This window comes from Aquila chrysaetos, chromosome 2, assembly GCF_900496995.4.
Source record: "Aquila chrysaetos chrysaetos chromosome 2, bAquChr1.4, whole genome shotgun sequence".
Lineage (NCBI taxonomy): Eukaryota > Metazoa > Chordata > Aves > Accipitriformes > Accipitridae > Aquila > Aquila chrysaetos.
Window position 1 is genome coordinate 31,363,560 of NC_044005.1, and position 17,170 is coordinate 31,380,729.

Sequence of the window (17,170 nt, forward strand, 5' to 3'; positions counted from 1 at the left end):
GATTGTCATCTTGCATTTAGCACATAATAGTAGGCATGTGCAATTATTGCAGAGAAGCTAAAGATAGTATTAATTCTAACTATACCATTCTAACTTGTTTAGTCATACCATTTGTTGATTTGAAAACTGTGAGAGACAATGACAGACATTATTCTAAAACAGGGATAAAAAGATAGTTACACCTCTTGCCACTTCTGAGCTCTAGTTTGTAGGTCTCATGCTATCCTTTTTCTACATAGTGACATAAACAGAGTATCAAAACACTCTATCCTTGCAATGCATATTCCTGTGAGAATTATGAGCTGCCATTTTACTGCTGATAAAAGAAAGAGGACAAACCAGCAAAGTAACTTACCTAGTACCCCACAGAACCGTTGAAGTCATCCCAGACTAGTACTGAAGTCAGTCATTGAAACTTCATGAGCCCGAGTTTATTGCTATAGTGTGAGAAGAAGATGGCATTCTATCTGGGGACACTGAAATAGGATTAAGTATCACAGCAAATAATATTGAAAAAACATTTGGTAGTTACTAAGATGCTGATGCTCTGTTTTTCTCTTTAACTTTGAAGGTAATCATGACAGTAGCAGAGGATTTGCTGTGTTGTGCTTCTCAAAACAGTCGCATTTCACTGCAGCGAACACAGGCTGGATGGCTGTTGATAGCTGCTCTCATGACACTAGGTAGTAGCTTTCTACAATTCTTCTTCAACTACATTAAGCTGTTCTGTGTTCTGTCTCTGACTTTAGTTCTTTTGATGTTTCATTTAATTTACCACTGCAAAATAATTCTAAAAAAACAAATGTTAATTGGAATCTTTAGAAAAACTTTCTAAAATAAAAATGTCATTTCTTTCAAATTTGCTATTAGCTCATTGGGAGCAAAGTCTGAAAAACAGTGACTGGGTGGGACCACTATTAATTAAATGTAGAAGATATAATTTCAAAGTCAATATAACCAAATGTCTTTGTGGTAATGAAGAATTACACTGCTATTTTTTAACATCTATCCCAGCATAAAATGAGCTAATAATTTGTATTTCCCTCTTGTCAGGCATTTGAAATCTTACAGAGTTTTCTGATATTTATTAGTGGTCAGATTATTGACTGTGATCACTAAATTACTAATGAAGAATGTATTTTATCTGTTTTGTTCATATTTTTTAAGGCACCTTTCATGTTTTCAGCTGTTACTTCTGCTCAACGGCTCCTGTTTTTTTCTTAGATTAGGGAAAACACACCTTGTGCATTAACTTATAAGAAATGTTTGCTTTTCTGCACATCGCTATTGCTTATTACATCTCTTTTATGCTGGTGATCCACAAGGTTTGTGCTTAGTGAAACAGAGATTATAGTTGGCTTGGTGGCATACTAGTGTGTGTGTCAATGGGTATGTAGTTATGTATGAAAACGGAGTACCAAGACGCTAAACATTTGAGAAATTATATATAAGAAGGCTGGGAAGGTAGCATAAGGTTTTGTTCACAGCTGTAAAGATTTTGTGAACATAGAAAAAAGAACCAAAGAGAAAATTTAATTTTATTAATCCTTACATTGGCATGACAACTGTCAACGTTTACAGGTCCTGCAGTTGTCCAACACCATCTACCACGAATGCTGTTACTGTGGAAGTGCATCTTTCCATCATGCCCTAAAGACCTAGAAACAGAGAAGACACGAGGAGATTCATTTACCTGGCAAGTAACACTGGAAGGTCGTGCTGGTGCTCTCTGTGGTAAGCGGGATTTACAGTGTCTTTCTCTGCATATTGTTAGTTGGGCTGTTTGTTTATTTTTCCTTCTGAAAGAACAATGATACTTCATATTGATTTTTTTCACTGGATGGTAAAGGATGTATTCACTCCCCAATATATGTGCTTGTACATATATATTTACCTATGTGTATCTACCTATATATACATGTGTTTCATTTTTGTAAAAAACAAACAAACAAAAAACCCAAGAGGGTTTTTCCTCTTGTTCTTCTAATCAGTTGATTTCCAAACAGTAAGTGATTTCAGGAAGGTTGCTTCTCCTCTCTTATTTGACCTACATATCACAGTAATGAATGAAGACCCAAACCAGGTTATGTTCTGTTGTTTACAGTCTATTATATTTGGTAAATGGCAGTTCTGTTTCCTAATAGGTAACTTACTGTAAGCAAAATAGAATTGGTGAGTCAGTCAAACACGTTGTGAGGGTGGGAAGACTTGGGTAAAAAATATAATAAGGAAGTTGCAGTTCTCAGCCAGTGAAGACGACAATGTATTTGGCTGCTGTCTGGTAGGTTGCAATTTTTCATCATGGAATATTGTGAATTTGGGTTTACAAGAGATGACTCCAGTGATCTTCAAATACTTAATGTGTTTCAGTATTCTAAAGTACTAAAGGGTCCTTTGCATTGCAGAAATGTGAACTCTAGTATAGTGATCACCCCTCTCTCTCACTATTAAAATCTATCAGAAAGTGTGGAAGTCAATAGTAATTTCATTTTAGAAGTAACCTAAACAATTAACTTTTAATTCTTTTTTTTCTTTTGGAAATACATCTTTAATACTGTATATTCTCCAGGTGCTTTTTGAAAATTAAATTCAAGATTAATTTTCTGTAAATAATGAAAAATACTTGTGTACATGTAAGTTGTTTCTTAAAGTACAGTATTTAAGCTAAATTTAAATAGAAAACTAGCAAAGTGAGCAGTAGGTCATCTAAATATCATCATTCTCCCACTTTTTTCTTTTTTGTATTATTATCATGGAATTATCATGAAGCTGAGTTATATCCCATAATTCATACCAAAAAGCAAAAAATGCTTGCGTTTATATATGCAATTAAAAGTCAGGATATGAACATCCAAGCTGAGACACCAAAACACTGCATCTGTAAATATGACTTTTTTCATCTGAGATTTTTATCAGTTTCCTAAATTATTGGTGAAAGTATTTTAAAATTTTTTTGCATGCTTTCTTCTACGTGTAAATTATTAGTGAGGTAATAGTGTGATTACTTCACTAATGTGATTTTTTTTCTTCTAGATATCTCACACTAAGTTAAAATCCAATTCCTTTTCTAGCTATCAAAAGCTTTGTTTCCCACTGTGCTGGTCTTCTTACAGATGAAGTTGTTCAGAGACTTCTTCCTCCTCTTCCTAGTGCTGTTGATTTATTGACACAGTAAGTGTGTGTATAAAACTGTTAAATTAGATTCTGGTTTTGAAAAGCTACAGAGTAATCTTCTTGTATTTGATTTAGTGTGCTTTCTAAAGAACTTTCTTTTCAAGGTACAAAAATTAAGAGTATAGCATTCAGCTGTATAGCTGAAGACTTTAGCTGGCATCATGATGTGTCTCAGATTCCAGTATTGTGTAAAAGAGCTAGGGAAGAAGTTATTGCATGATTTTGTTAAGTTAGTGTTTTTATTCTGCTTTTTTAATCAAACTACACATTTGTGTTTACACGTGGTCATTTTTAATAATATAAAAAACAAAGTTCAAGAATACGCTTGGACAAACAGTTTTAGATATGGGCATTTTTTATGTTTAGATTCAGAGCTAAGCTGGAAAGGGTCTAATATTTTTTAAACTTTTGCCTTCAGAATATGTAGTAGTGATTTAATGTATTTGGGCTCTAAACATTAACTTACAGAGATATATCCACAAAAAAGTTAATTATAATAAATATAGGTACAGTCAAAGGAAATAGAAAGCCTTGTTTATTTTTCTAGTATTAAATAAAAATAATGACTGGGAATGGAGAACAGATATTCTGTCAGAACATGTGAAATAAGTTGTTTTGCTTACTATTCGTAATGCAAATCAAAACTGTACTTACAATATGTATAGATTTTAAAAGTATTCAGTAGAGTGGTACAAAAGAAACTGGAGTGTTGCATAATGCTTAAAGTCTTCAACATCTCTGATGTGCTTTTTATATTTTAAGGCTTTCCTCAATATATAAATCATATGGAAATTCTTTAAAAACACCATCAACGGTTTACAGACATAAACTTTATGAATTGCTAGCAGTATTGCCTCCAAAGACTTATGAAGGTATGTATTTCCTTACAAAGAGAAATCCATTAAAAATACCATGGGCTCATTTTTAAGATTTTGTTCAACATATATTCAGCTAGCAAGAATTAATTCCACAATTTCTAATAAACAAATTTTATTCCCTGTGTTTAAATTTGATGAAATTGTAGTGAAGTCACTATGGTTTTGAAAAGATAGTGTTTATGATCCTCTTTTTCCCCCTCTCATGTTACAAATGCAGACTTTTGTCCTATTTTTAGTTGAAACTTGAAGGTAGACAACATTGCAATTTTAAACTCTTTGAAGAATTGACTTTCTTTGCCTGTTTTACTTTCCATTGAATCCTAAATCCAAAAGGTGTAATCTTAGCATAAACCAATTGCATATAGTCCATTTAAAGAGTTTAATTTAATTGCTTCAAGTAGACTTACATATTACAGATATATTAATCTGATCCTGTGCAGATTGTGGATAAAAAGGTTGTATTTAAAGAAAAATTTCAACGAAATCTGGAGATAGACTTACTTTTCTGTAGCAGAACATAACTAGCAGTATTTAAAATCTAATCCTCTAATCCAATAACTATGCACTGTAGTTAGGTCTAACAGTTCAACTAAAACAATAAATACCTTTGTTGTCTTTAAATTGTTTGCCACAGAGTACTGTATGGACTGAAATAAGGAACCAGAGTGGTTTTGACAGTTGTAAAGGGAAGTACAGGGTGTCTCATCAGGACGGAGAGAGTATGGGCCAGGCAGGCATTGGCTGTGTACTCTGTATCATGGAGGGAAGGAATCCTTACTCAAATAATCTGCTCCATCTAGTGGTAACTGCTAAGTGACTCTTCATAAGGACAAATCCTTGACCTTTGCCTTAAAGCTGTTGTCACATTAGAAGTCTGTATATAACACTTGAAGCATAGTGTATAAGATTCATTTGTGACTTAGGCTTAAAAGACTGAAAACCTCCATCCCTTAAAGCAAATTATTTATTTTCTTTTATTACAGGGGTGATGTTTTATAGAATACAAATATTTGGGTACAGGTGGGTTTGGCAGTTTCTTGGTGTGTTTGGGATTTTTGCATATGGTCTAACTTTATTGAAAAATATACAGTGTTTTACAGTGTGACCTGCAAAGCCTGACTTTTGTGAGAGAGCATCCTAGCTGAGGATGCTGCATGCTAGAACCAATAAATAAAGAAAAAGTTTAAAAGGTTTGTTATAAATAAGTGGTCACCCTGCTGAAATCTTTGTAAATAGCCTTAGAATCAAAACAGTAATTTGACAGACATAGTCTCAGAGTTGTGCTCCTGTTTGTAATACAGCAGTATGAGACTGGGGAAAGACTGGAAATGCATATATTGTCAGAGCTTATTTTCAAGGTCTGTTATATATTTTAACATATAAGTATGCATAATTTAAAAATGCAAAAAAAGTTTTTATGGTAAAGCTTCAAACAAATACCATTCTTTCCATATTATTTCCAGTGACAACTTCATGCAGTCATCAAATTTTGAGGCTGTATATCTTTGCAAATACTAGGATTTTTTAAAATAAATTATTTGGGAAAACAATATGATTGTGGAACCCAGGATGCTTTTTCCTATGTCTAATTTTAGTCATTATCACTAGGAAGAATATTAGTAGTACTCTTGTGTTGCACAGCCTGGCACATTTTGCATGGCTCAGAGTGACACACTGACTGAGAAGCTTTCACCAGTTAATGATTTTATTTCTCTTCTTTTCATTGTCTTTGATCTGGGTAGTTAGCCAGAGGCTAGAAACCTGCAAGTTGTTTCTTTTTGAGAAAATTGGTGCTGGGGACATGTACTAGGAGTTGTAACTCAAGCTTTTAGTATTTGCAAATAATGTACAAAGCTTGTTTTCTTTAGCACAAGAGGAACAAAACAAAATACCCAGCAAAATAAACTGTTGAGAACAGATTCTTTATTCATAGCTCCAAGCCTTTTTTTCAATTCAAACCTTTAGATTTCTGAGGCCTGAGATACTATGACTTGTTTAGGCTCTGCTTGGTCCTTTCCTGCTCTCTCTGCCTCTCAGTGTTTCTTACTGCTTTCTGTCATCACTAAAAATCAATATCTGCTGAAACAGCAGAATTTTATGAAGGCTTACTGTGAGTGTGCATGAGTAGTAGCTGATTATTAGTGTTATTTCAGCAATGACAGGAATGAGAAGAATGTATTAGGTTAACTTGAACATTTATCATGTTTTAGTTGCTGTCTTCTACCATGTGTGAACAGTTAAGACTTCGCAATTTAGCTGATCCTAAGCATGGACTTGTTAAGCTGGGAAAAGCTCGTTCTGTTTCTAAGATGATGATTCATATTTGTGATCATTTTCATGTGTCATTGGTTTTTGGATTATAATGTGCTCATGTTTTTGAGGCTAAAACATTTATTCCCTGTGAGTTAATATAAAAAATTTAATTATTGTAATGTCCAATTTGAGAATTTCACACAAATCATTTCAGTAGTTTGAATTTTGATTATTAGATTTGTTGATGTTTTCTGTAGTCTGAAATTAATGTGTTTTGTCAGAAAACTCATTAAGGTTCTTTTCATTCTCCAGCTTTTTGTGCTTATTATGTTCCACTGTCTAAACCATAACATTGAATACAAGCATTCACTTCTCTTTCTCAATAGGATGAGATGAATAGCTAGAATGCTGCAACAGCATTCTGGCTCAAAATTTTGAACTGCTTTGCATTGATCTAATATTATTTGACATGTTAAGGATGGCTAAGTGTCTGGGACTAAAATAAATGTTAATTTGGTTAAAAATTGCTGAGTATCTCCATTCAATTTTATTTGAAAAGCTGTTTTCATAGAAAGGGGATTTTTCAAATTTTTTTTGTGATCTATAATAATTAATGTAAGAGCAGTTTCTAGTTGCTGTTTTTAATTACTGTGTTTTTTAAAAAGGCTCAATTTCTGTCCCTTTCACACACTATCTGTGCATCTTGGAATACATTTGATAGTGCTAACCTTTTGCATTTAGATTTGAGTTAAGCATTTTGGGAAAAATGACATACTTGCTAATTAGTCAGAGAGGCAGGCAAAGCAACAGATGCCTGCAGGGGAGAGAGGCTGATGGGGACAGGATTTTGGGGGGGTAGGGGAGAGGAAGTCAGCTTTCTCAGAATGGATTCAAGATTCAGGAAGGATAAAATAGCTGGTTGCAGCTACCAGCTCCAACTATACAAACGGTTCTACTTGTGCTCATGAGGTGCTGATAACTGTGTTGTCCCACTTTTTGGAACTTCCATGTGTTGAAAAATTATAAGCAACTTTAGTGCAAATGGGTAATTGTATGATCATCCAACAACAAAACTGAATGCAAAGAACTGGATATGTGGAGTTAAGCCCCACTTAATGCTGGTATTCCCCTATTCATGAGGACTTGACTTAGCAATCTTAATGCTCTGGAGGTAAATTCTTATGTAATATTTGCAAAAAGACCGTGTACGTTCTTTAAGGTCAGTTCTGCAGTGTTTTTCAAAACAACTTACTTATCAGATAAGCCAGACCTTTCTCATCATGCGTGGTTCAGCACTGGAAATGTTCTCTCACTGCAGGGGCTGTTTTAACAACCTAAAATAGTCTGACTTGGAATGCCTAATGTTGTTGTTTATGTATAATGTACAATCTTGTCTGAAATATTGTGTACAAAAATATGCAAAAGTTTTAACTACAAGTGTAAATTATCATAATGTAACCTACAGTAAATTCCTCATGCTTTGCTTTTTGAGTGCAAACGCCTGAAATAGGGGAGTACATTCTGCAGCTTTTGGTTATTTATCAGACTTATGAATGTTGTAAATTACATCTGCTTGCCAAGTCCAAGTACTCCTGCGTGGTTATGTAATACATTCCACAGCATTAGTTTTCAGGAAATAGAAGAAAATATGGCTGTGCTTGTAACTGCCTTTTTTCCTCTACTTTAATTGTAAATGTAACTACCTTACTGGATTAGCAGTTGTATGGCATTATGTCTTCTGTGAAGGTAAAGGTCTCTGTTTTTCTGCTTCTAGGTTGCTCTATGTGCTTAGTTTGCTTATCTTAGGTAGTGCTTTTTTTGTTTCCCTTGTAGCAAGAGTGCTCTCCAATTAACTATTTGAAGACTTAAGAAAAATGTTAGATGGATGTTGCTATTTCAGTATAAATATCTTGCTCCCAAAGTTGCTTGTGGAAAGTAATTAACTGAAAATTTTGAATATTTTTCCTTTCAATTTAAAGGAAGCTTCTGTGCTGTTCTAAAGGAGTTAGTGGCTGACTTGACTGTCCCAGATAGCCAGATCGATGCCTCGACATTCTTGCTTCCACCCCTTTGTCATGAGAATGATCTCCTTTTACTCGGTCCCTTACTGCAGGAGACTGACCACCGATTTATTGAAGAGCAGGTACTTTTTGATCTAGTATAATGGTGGTATTATCTTTGCATACAGTTCTAGTTATTTGGATCAGTGCTGGTTTTGACTTGGTCAGAAATATGGCTATTGCTTATTTCCTTCTTACAGCTCCTTTTAGGTAACAGCATAGCTGGCGGCAGCCTGGAATATGACCCTTACTCAATTTATGAGAAAGTTGCAAAAGGTGATTCAGTACCTAAACCACTACCTCCCGTATTGTCTGTTATCAGTGCAGCAACTCGTCTTTTTGGAGTTATGTTTTCCCATGTAGCAGAATCTCACAGGTAAAGTAGTAATTGTAACTGCTGGGGAACTTTGGAGATGCTAAAAGATGGTCACAGTGTTTGAGATTAAACACAGAAGAAAACAATTCTGAAAAAATAATGCATTGTATAAGTGGATTCTGTAAACCATCTGACTAATATAATTCAGACTAACAAATTATTAGACTTTCTGTTTAAAGTTACTCACAATGAAAAAGCACATCCAGTAAGAGATTACTGTCATTATAATAAATTCTGTTGACCGAGAAAAATTATGTTTTGTTTCAACAGTCAGATCAAAATAGAAGTTATTTTAAGAGATATTACACAATTATTATAGTGCTTAATACATAATTACTAAATGCCTTAGAACCAAAGAGGGACAAAAGGGGTAGGAAGCTGCAGTAAAATTTAACTGTTATCCTGCCTCATTCTTTATAAAAAATGGATGGGAAGAAACAAGAGTGTGTTTGTGTGTGTGTATGTATCTTCCTACTGCACTCATGGCATTTTGGTTTGTTTCACATTTATAAGCACACCAATTGCTGAGGCATGAAATTCTTCAAGATTTTTGCATGCTGTTGCTTATTCTGTGTGCTGCTGGTAATTTTCTTGAATGCAGCATTAGAGCAAATCAATTATTTTTAAATCAAACAGCTTTATATTTTCAAAGCCAACGATAGTTGGAGCTCAGATCATGATCATTATAGGTGGCGATGGTTTTGTAATTTCCTGTGAGGGATGAGTGCTTAGTATATGAGTCCTGAGTCTTGATGTCTTCACTGTTTAGAATGCTCAGGATTTAGTGTAATCCCGAGGCAGCTGTTTAGATATGAGCATACCTGCCAATAAAATTGCCACATGCCTTATAATATGTTCTTCTGGCTTGCATTTACTTCCTTATTCTGTCTTCACCTAGAAGCTTTTCAAAGCTTTTTTTTTGTGGGGTTTTTTTTTTTCTATTTGTCTGGGCTTTTTGCCCCTACTGTCACCAGGTTGCTGGTTTGTTTTCTTCACCTGTTTCTCAAGACCTGAACTAATTGCTGCAGATAACTGCATTTTCCTTTTCTTTTTCTTTTCCGTCCTCCTTTCTCAATTGTAAGTCAAAATGCATCATTCCCATACACAGTTCCTTTTAATAACGTTTGTCTAATGTTACTTAGAGATAAGTGATTATCTGTGAATACGTATGTTATAAGGAAACAAAGGCAAAAAGTTTGTAATTACCTATTATAATATGGAATTCAAAATTTTTTTGTAGTAGACAGGGATGCCAGTTGAAGGAAAATGCTCAAGAGTGAAGGTAATAGGTTTGTTGCACCTCTGTTTCTAAAATATATAGGCTTTGTTTTGTGTTTTAAAATAAAATAAAAAAGCTTGATTTGTTTAATTTTTAATTCTGTGGTTTCTTCTCTGATTTTGTTTAAGGCTCCAGGTGTTAGAACAGCTGTTGAATTCCATAAAGCAAACAAAAGGATCACGGCAACAAATAGTACAGCTAAATGTTGTGTCAGCCTTTTCTACTTCTTTAAAGGTAAATCTCCTTTGTTTCTCTCCTTTGTTTCTCTCCTTTGTTTGTTTTTCTCTCTCTCTGTTACCAAAACATGGCATCTGTTGGTTCAAATGTGTCTACACAAAAGTTCTTGTTTTGATTAACAGTCAAGGTGAAGATCAGTCCTGTTTTCTGTGACAATATATGTTTTTGTGATGTCACACTTTTCTTAAGTGCTGAAGAGTCACAGTTTAATTTTTCCCTTTTTTTTAATGTTAAAGGGTTAGGGAAACCCATTCTAGTACACTGTACTATACTATCATCTATACTAGTGTCATTCAAATAGGAGAGAGATGGAAAAATTCTGTTTGTATCATTTCTGTCTTTATCACTGTCTCTTTCATATTTCTTACTGTATAAATAAAAAAGTAACTGTTGGTAAAATAAAGTAATCTCATAACTACCTGCCATTTGTTGCTTTTCCCTAATGCTTTTTTTGTATTTTGCTCTGTTCATGTGCAGTTTTCATTCTTCCCTTCTTAGGCTTTCTTCAAACTAAGGCAAAATGTTTTCAGAATAGGCAAGACCTTTCATTTTACAATATTTGTAAATTTGTGGCATATTTAATATGCAATCCAGATAACTGCTGTAGCTTTTGCTTACACTCTTTTTTTGACCTGGGATTTTTCTTTGTGTCATTGTTCTGTTTTCACTGGTTTTCTTTTTTATATTATTTCCTGAATTTTATACTAGTGTGTTGGTTTATTGGGTTGTACTGCAATCTATCCAGTATTTCTTAAAATCAGAATGTTGATATGATAATGTTGTGCTATGATGTACACCTACGTGGAGTTAGACTTCTAACTTTCAAAACAGCGAATAAAAATAGAGAAATTCCTCGGATAAAAGGTGAAGAAAATCAAATTCCTTCTGGCAGTCTTGTAATTTTTGCATGACTGACAGAAAAGCACATTCTGATTACTATACTGTCTTGCTGTTTAATATATTTAATATCTGTTTTTAGCACTTGGCTAACTGCAAGGGAAGTTTAGGTCCAGAAGAAGTTAGAAGGTCTGCCCTCGCAGTAGTAATGGGTGCCTTGGAAAGCAATAATCCACTCCTAAGATGTGCTGCTGCAGAGTGTTTGGCCAGATTGGCACAGGTGGTTTCTGACAGTGCCTTCACTGCTGGATTAGCACAAGTCAGTTTTGACAAGTAAGTTCAAAATAAGTGTGGTAAATTACTGGTTATGTTTATAAAAATGTTTGAGAAATCTACTTGGCCCCTATTATGATGATAATTTTGGAAAGCTGGTTTCCTTCATGAATTTGATGTCACTTCAGAAATTAATAGGAAAAAGCACTGCCTGACTTCTGCATGTATTAGTTTTGCTGATCTTTAAGAAGATTGTCTAAGTAAGCATGTAGACTTCCAAATAAATTAAATTGGCTGCTGTTCTAGCCACATCATTTAAGTATACCTAAAATATTTTTGGTACTTCCTTCAGATAAAAGATGACAAGTGAACTTAGAATTTTGGCAATGTAAAGTGTCTAATAAAATATTTTCCTGATTATATACTAGAAATTCCATTTGTAGATGTGTTTATTACATAGTATCAGTCTTGGTGGTTACACTAACAGCTTTCTTTTCTTATAATTAATAGGCTAAAATCTGCTAGGGATGTGGTATCAAGAACAGGTCATTCTTTGGCTCTGGGATGTCTGTATAGATACTTAGGAGGAATAGGTTCTACTCAGCACCTGAATGCATGTGTTGGAATCCTTTATACTTTATCTCAGGACAGTACTTCTCCTGATGTGCAGGTACTTGTAACATTTTTAGATAAGTGACAAATTAACTGATTTATATTCTAGAGTATAAGTTTTTTCTTGTAAGAATAACATTTCACAACCTCTTAGGCATACCTCTCAGGTGATGGCTGGAGCAGCAAAGGCAATGAAAACCATAGCCCCTGCTCAAAATCCACCTTCCAAGCAAGAACTATGATGAGATATGGGAGGTTCTTATTTAATTGTCATGAGGCTAAGATATGCTGGCTTCAAAAACAATATCTGATGTTTTAGGAATTGATTAATTTCACATTCACCTATATCTTGACCTTGACTAGATAGTACCCAGGTTTTTTTGTTCACGGCAGTTTTTTTTCTCTGCTACGATCTTTACCTCACAGCATTTTTTGTTGAAGGGTTATGTAGTAAATAATGGATTTGTAGCCTGAATGCTGTAGAAATTGGTCAATATACTTCCTTGAATAAGGCAAGATGTTTTGAAGACTAATTCAAATTATTTCTTTGTGGCTAAAACTGTTATCTATCAGAATAGCTTTAAAAGACATTGAGTGTATTCTATATAATTGTCTAAATCTTAGTCAAAGAATTTTTTTAACCTTTATCTACAATATCTTCACACAGAGATTAACTGTATGTTGACATGAAACAGATGTGGCTATTGGTGCAAAGTAACTGAGACTAAAACAGCATGTTGTTTCAGCAACTGTTGTAGTATTTTTTCATAATTCTCTTGTTCTTGCACATGAAACTATAAGAAATTTTACAAAAAGTAGAATGTATTTAAGGAATATTTACTATTAATTTTTTTTAATTAACAATGACAAATTTAAAATTGCTCTTTCATTGCAGAATGTATAGTTCCTTGTAAAATATTTAAAATGGATTATTAAGCATCAGGTTCTTAAAGTTTCTTTCTATAACCTCTCTATTTGTCCCTTTGGAAACTAAAAGTGCAACTTTTATTACACTTAATTACTGAATTTCACTCGAACTATAGAATTTTATTTAAAAAGATCTTATGTAGTGTCTACATTATAGAATAAACATGACTGCTTCTCTTATTTTACAGGCATGGGCATTACACTCTCTGGCACTGATAATAGATTTAGCTGGCCCCTTGTACCATGTGCATGTGGAACCTACCTTATCTCTTGTTCTCATGTTGTTGTTGACTGTGCCTCCTGCTTACACTGAAGTTCACCAAAGCCTTGGTCGCTGTTTAAATGCACTTATTACCACGCTGGGCCCTGAGTTGCAAGGTATGCAACATACAATAGTGTCAGCTTTGTTTGGTTTAGCAACAACATTGCTAAACTTTGAATGTGTAATTCAAATTTTATCAACAAATAAGTGCATGCTAAGTTTTTTCCTTGTTCTAAGACAATATTTCACAGGCCATGAGTTTATGCAATCAAGATGACATGACTGCTAATTTTCCAAAAATAGTGTCTCTTTTTGACATCTTTTCCTTTGTTTGGAGAACACAAACTGGTTCTCCAAGCCCTCCCTTGGGCTGAAAATCCTTACATTTGGCATGAAAACGGAAAGTATTCGTATTTCAAGAGTTAGGAGCCAGTCTGTCTCTTGGTTATGATGCAGACATTTAAAATTTGCATCTCAATCAACTTTTAGATAGCTGGACACTGAAATTTCCAGAGAGCAATGTGACTGTTACTCATTGATATTGGAGTATAACACAGATATAGAAAGTATCCTTCAGGAGGATGAAAGTCACAGGTGGCTTGGAAAAAAGACAGGTTATCATGTTTTGAAAAAAAGAGTTGATGTTTTAAAAACAAAAACAAAACACCTTTTTTCTTCCAAATATAGGCAGCAGTACGACAGTTTCAGCCTTAAGAACTTCCTGCCTTCTTGGCTGTGCAGTGATGCAGGATAATCCTGACTGCCTTGTTCAGGCTCAAGCCATCTCTTGCCTTCAGCAGCTTCACATGTTTGCTCCTCGACATGTCAACTTGTCTAGCCTTGTAAGCTGCCTATGTGTGAGTATACAATTACTAGTCTATATCCTTGTATTTTAAAACATTTTGTTCAGAAACACTTAAAAAATGCAGATGCTTCTTTAACCAGAGAAACTGATCATTGTGTAGTGGTGAGGTATTTCATATCCTCCTACAGGTAAGTATTGTCTCTTTTTTCAGTTTTTTCCCCAGTTTCTGCTTCCCCTTTACAAGATGAGCACATTCTGTAGAAATCTTGGCCTTCTGAACTGCTTGCAAGTGCATTCTGCTGCTCTTATTAAGGCCAGTTGTCAGGCAGGATATACCATCCATTACAACTTGGTGCTGGATTTTTACCAGCTATTTTATGTTGGCCAGGTTTTTTTCCTCTGCTGTTTTTTATGTCTCAGGTGAAGGATTGATTTAAAAAAAATTGTGTGTACTAATTACCGAGAATTGTGGTTTTTTGATTTGTTTTTTAATGATGGTGAAAAATTGTAGAATTCTCTATTTTGTAATTTCTGTAGCACTGATGCTTCAGTGTACTGACTTCTTGGCAGTCAGTATAAGTCAGTATAAAATACACAGTATAATGTGTATTCTGACACATAAGTAATAGTCAAACTAGGTCTTTTTGAATAGCTGCTGTTCTGAAGCACTTAGTTCTATAAAAAAAGCAAAAATAATCTTCTGGTAGTTATTAGCCTTGGTGGGTTTTCAGGGGCTAGCTAGGGGGGTGGTGTGTCTTTTGTTTTGTTTTGTTTTTTTTAAATAAGACCATCTAGTCTCCCTGTAAATCAGAGAGAAACAAAAAATCACAGACAATAAAGTATGGTGGGTTTTTTTAATCTCTCTTTTTTATCTTAACACAGTTCTTATTCACATCTTCCCCTGGGTAGCACTTGTATATCGTTAGTAACCATATATTGATTTTGTATAAAGTTTAGATTCCTTCTCTTTATCTTTATTCAATTAGACTAGAAACATGATTGTGGGAGCCAGGAAAAATTGAAGGAGAAGCTCTTTCAGCCTCACATTAGGTTAGGCATAGATATACTAGTTGCAGAAGAACTGGAACTCATCTGAAGTGTTCTTTATTTTAACATATACCAGCTATGATTTTCTCTTCTCTGGGTAAAACACAGTTTTTCTTACATTGACAAAATCACAACAAATCATATAAGTCACTCTTGTGCTCAGAGGATCTATTAGCATTTGGGTTCATATGTAAGTCCACGCACAGTCTGCTTCTGTGTACAGTATGATCTCTCTAACTAATAGCAAGTACCTATTAATAAAGAGGATGTTGTGATAAAGTTGTCTATATGATATTACTGATTTTTATTGTTTTTACAAATTGTCTCAAAGTACTTCATACAGTACTTTAAGAAGAAGCATGGTTCGTGGCTCAAGTGTGTGTGTTCGTGCATCTGTATACATGTGTGTGCTCACCTCTATCCCAGAAAAAATCGTGAGCTTCACGGGGAGGAGTCCACCAAAGTCAGTGGCCTTACATGGATGAACTTTTCTCATTCTCATGAACTTGTTACAGAACTATGGCCAATATTGCTGATACTGACAATTCAGTAAACGTTAGTAGTCTCTCAAGAGTGTCATAAACAAAGAAGGTTTGAGTGTGTGCTTTGCAGGTCTGTGAGAAGATCATTGCACAAGCAGACTTCTGCATTTGCAAAACTCACTATCCATCCATGTAGTTTCCACCCACTAAATCACCATCTCACTAGGAAAGCAGAATAAACTATTGAACTGGACCTGAAATCTGCTCTTGACTCTGTTGTTGGCTTGCAAGGTGACCCTCAGCAAGTCATTCTACATGAGTTTAAATTTCTTCAAGTAGAGAACAAGGTGTGACTGTCCTCCTTTGCAATGCTTTTTGAAGTCTTAAGGGAAAGTAGAGTATAAAAGCTGGGCACTAGATACTGTGGATATTCACCACTGCATTCTTTATTTAAGGCAGAAAAACAGGAGAGGCAAAGAATCTGTGGTCAGATAATTGATCTTTTCCCCTTCTGTCCATAGAAACATGAATTCTCACTCACAAAATCTTGAAAACAAATGTACAAAGAATTTTTTTTTTTAATTTTTCTTTTTAGTTACATTTGAACTAGTTCCTCTCTCTACCCTTTTTTCCGAAGGTTTCTGGAAAATTTCTGTGTCTTCAAACTTGCCTTTTTATAATTCTGAAAGGACGTTCCCCTTCCCCCTCTTCCCCCTCTTCCCCCTCTTCCCCTCTTCCCCCTCTTCCCCTCTTCCCCCTCTTCCCCCTCTTCCCCCTCTTCCCCCTCTTCCCCCTCTTCCCCCTCTTCCCCCTCTTCCCCCCCCCTCTTCCCCCTCTTCCCCTCTTCCCCCTCTTCCCCCTCTTCCCCCTCTTCCCCCCCCTCGTCTTTTCTTTTCTTGTCTCTTTTTTTCTTTTTTTCCTTTATAAATGTAGCATTAGGCATGCCAACACAACAGCTGCAAGCTGCCTCCTCCACCTGTCTTCCCACCCTCTAGAGCATGAGATGGTTCAGGTCCCCAAAGTATTTAGACCATCCAGTTTGTGACTATGCTAGCACTAACAAAACATGACTCAGGCAATGGATACACAGCTTCACTGCCTTGCTTTTTTTTGCCTTTTTTTTTTTTTTTTTAATTGTTGTACATGTGTCTCTCATTATCTAGCTTCCCTTCTTCAGCTTCTGAAAGTATTCCCTGTTTGTCAATAGGATCTTTTTTTCATGGGGCTTTGCACCTAACAGTAATGCTTATCCTGTCAGTTAAATTCTTGGCTCCAGCGGAATCGAAATCATATGCTTTTAATCATGTCTAACATTAGCTCTAAAGCTAACCTAGGTGAGCACAGACTTCTAAAGAGCTTATGTGTGTAAGCTTATGATGTAAACACCAGTTTTCAGCTGCAAGACATTAAAGGTATTTTCAAACACGATAAGTATACAATGTCAATAACTATGCTATGCTGTTGTCTTGGTACTGTTTAAGTCTAATTTTAGGGGCAGCTGGCTTGCAATTTAAGTGAGTTCAATATTAAATATAATATAAATGAACTAAGCAAATTAGGGTTTTGTTATGTTTGAGATAAGATTCTGAATTTTAATATATGCTGAATTTACGTGTAACAGTCTCCATGTGTGGTTGGTATCACTGTGATATCTATATTTTGGTTTTG

At 34.9% G+C, this 17,170-nt stretch overlaps 1 protein-coding gene across 10 annotated transcripts in view; it reads left to right on the plus strand.

Annotated features, from left to right (window-relative positions):
* Positions 1 to 17,170, plus strand: part of HEATR5A (HEAT repeat containing 5A) — a 69,210-nt gene that overhangs the window by 28,696 nt on the left and 23,344 nt on the right. For all 10 annotated transcript variants that reach the window (XM_030034111.2, XM_030034155.2, XM_030034150.2 and 7 more), the window contains 11 exons: positions 572 to 683; positions 1,582 to 1,734; positions 3,072 to 3,171; positions 3,937 to 4,046; positions 8,285 to 8,448; positions 8,566 to 8,741; positions 10,149 to 10,254; positions 11,237 to 11,427; positions 11,878 to 12,037; positions 13,095 to 13,284; positions 13,856 to 14,025. In XM_030034111.2, coding sequence (XP_029889971.1) covers positions 572 to 683; positions 1,582 to 1,734; positions 3,072 to 3,171; positions 3,937 to 4,046; positions 8,285 to 8,448; positions 8,566 to 8,741; positions 10,149 to 10,254; positions 11,237 to 11,427; positions 11,878 to 12,037; positions 13,095 to 13,284; positions 13,856 to 14,025 — 1,632 coding nt within the window. The remainder of the gene's footprint in view (positions 1 to 571; positions 684 to 1,581; positions 1,735 to 3,071; positions 3,172 to 3,936; positions 4,047 to 8,284; positions 8,449 to 8,565; positions 8,742 to 10,148; positions 10,255 to 11,236; positions 11,428 to 11,877; positions 12,038 to 13,094; positions 13,285 to 13,855; positions 14,026 to 17,170) is intronic.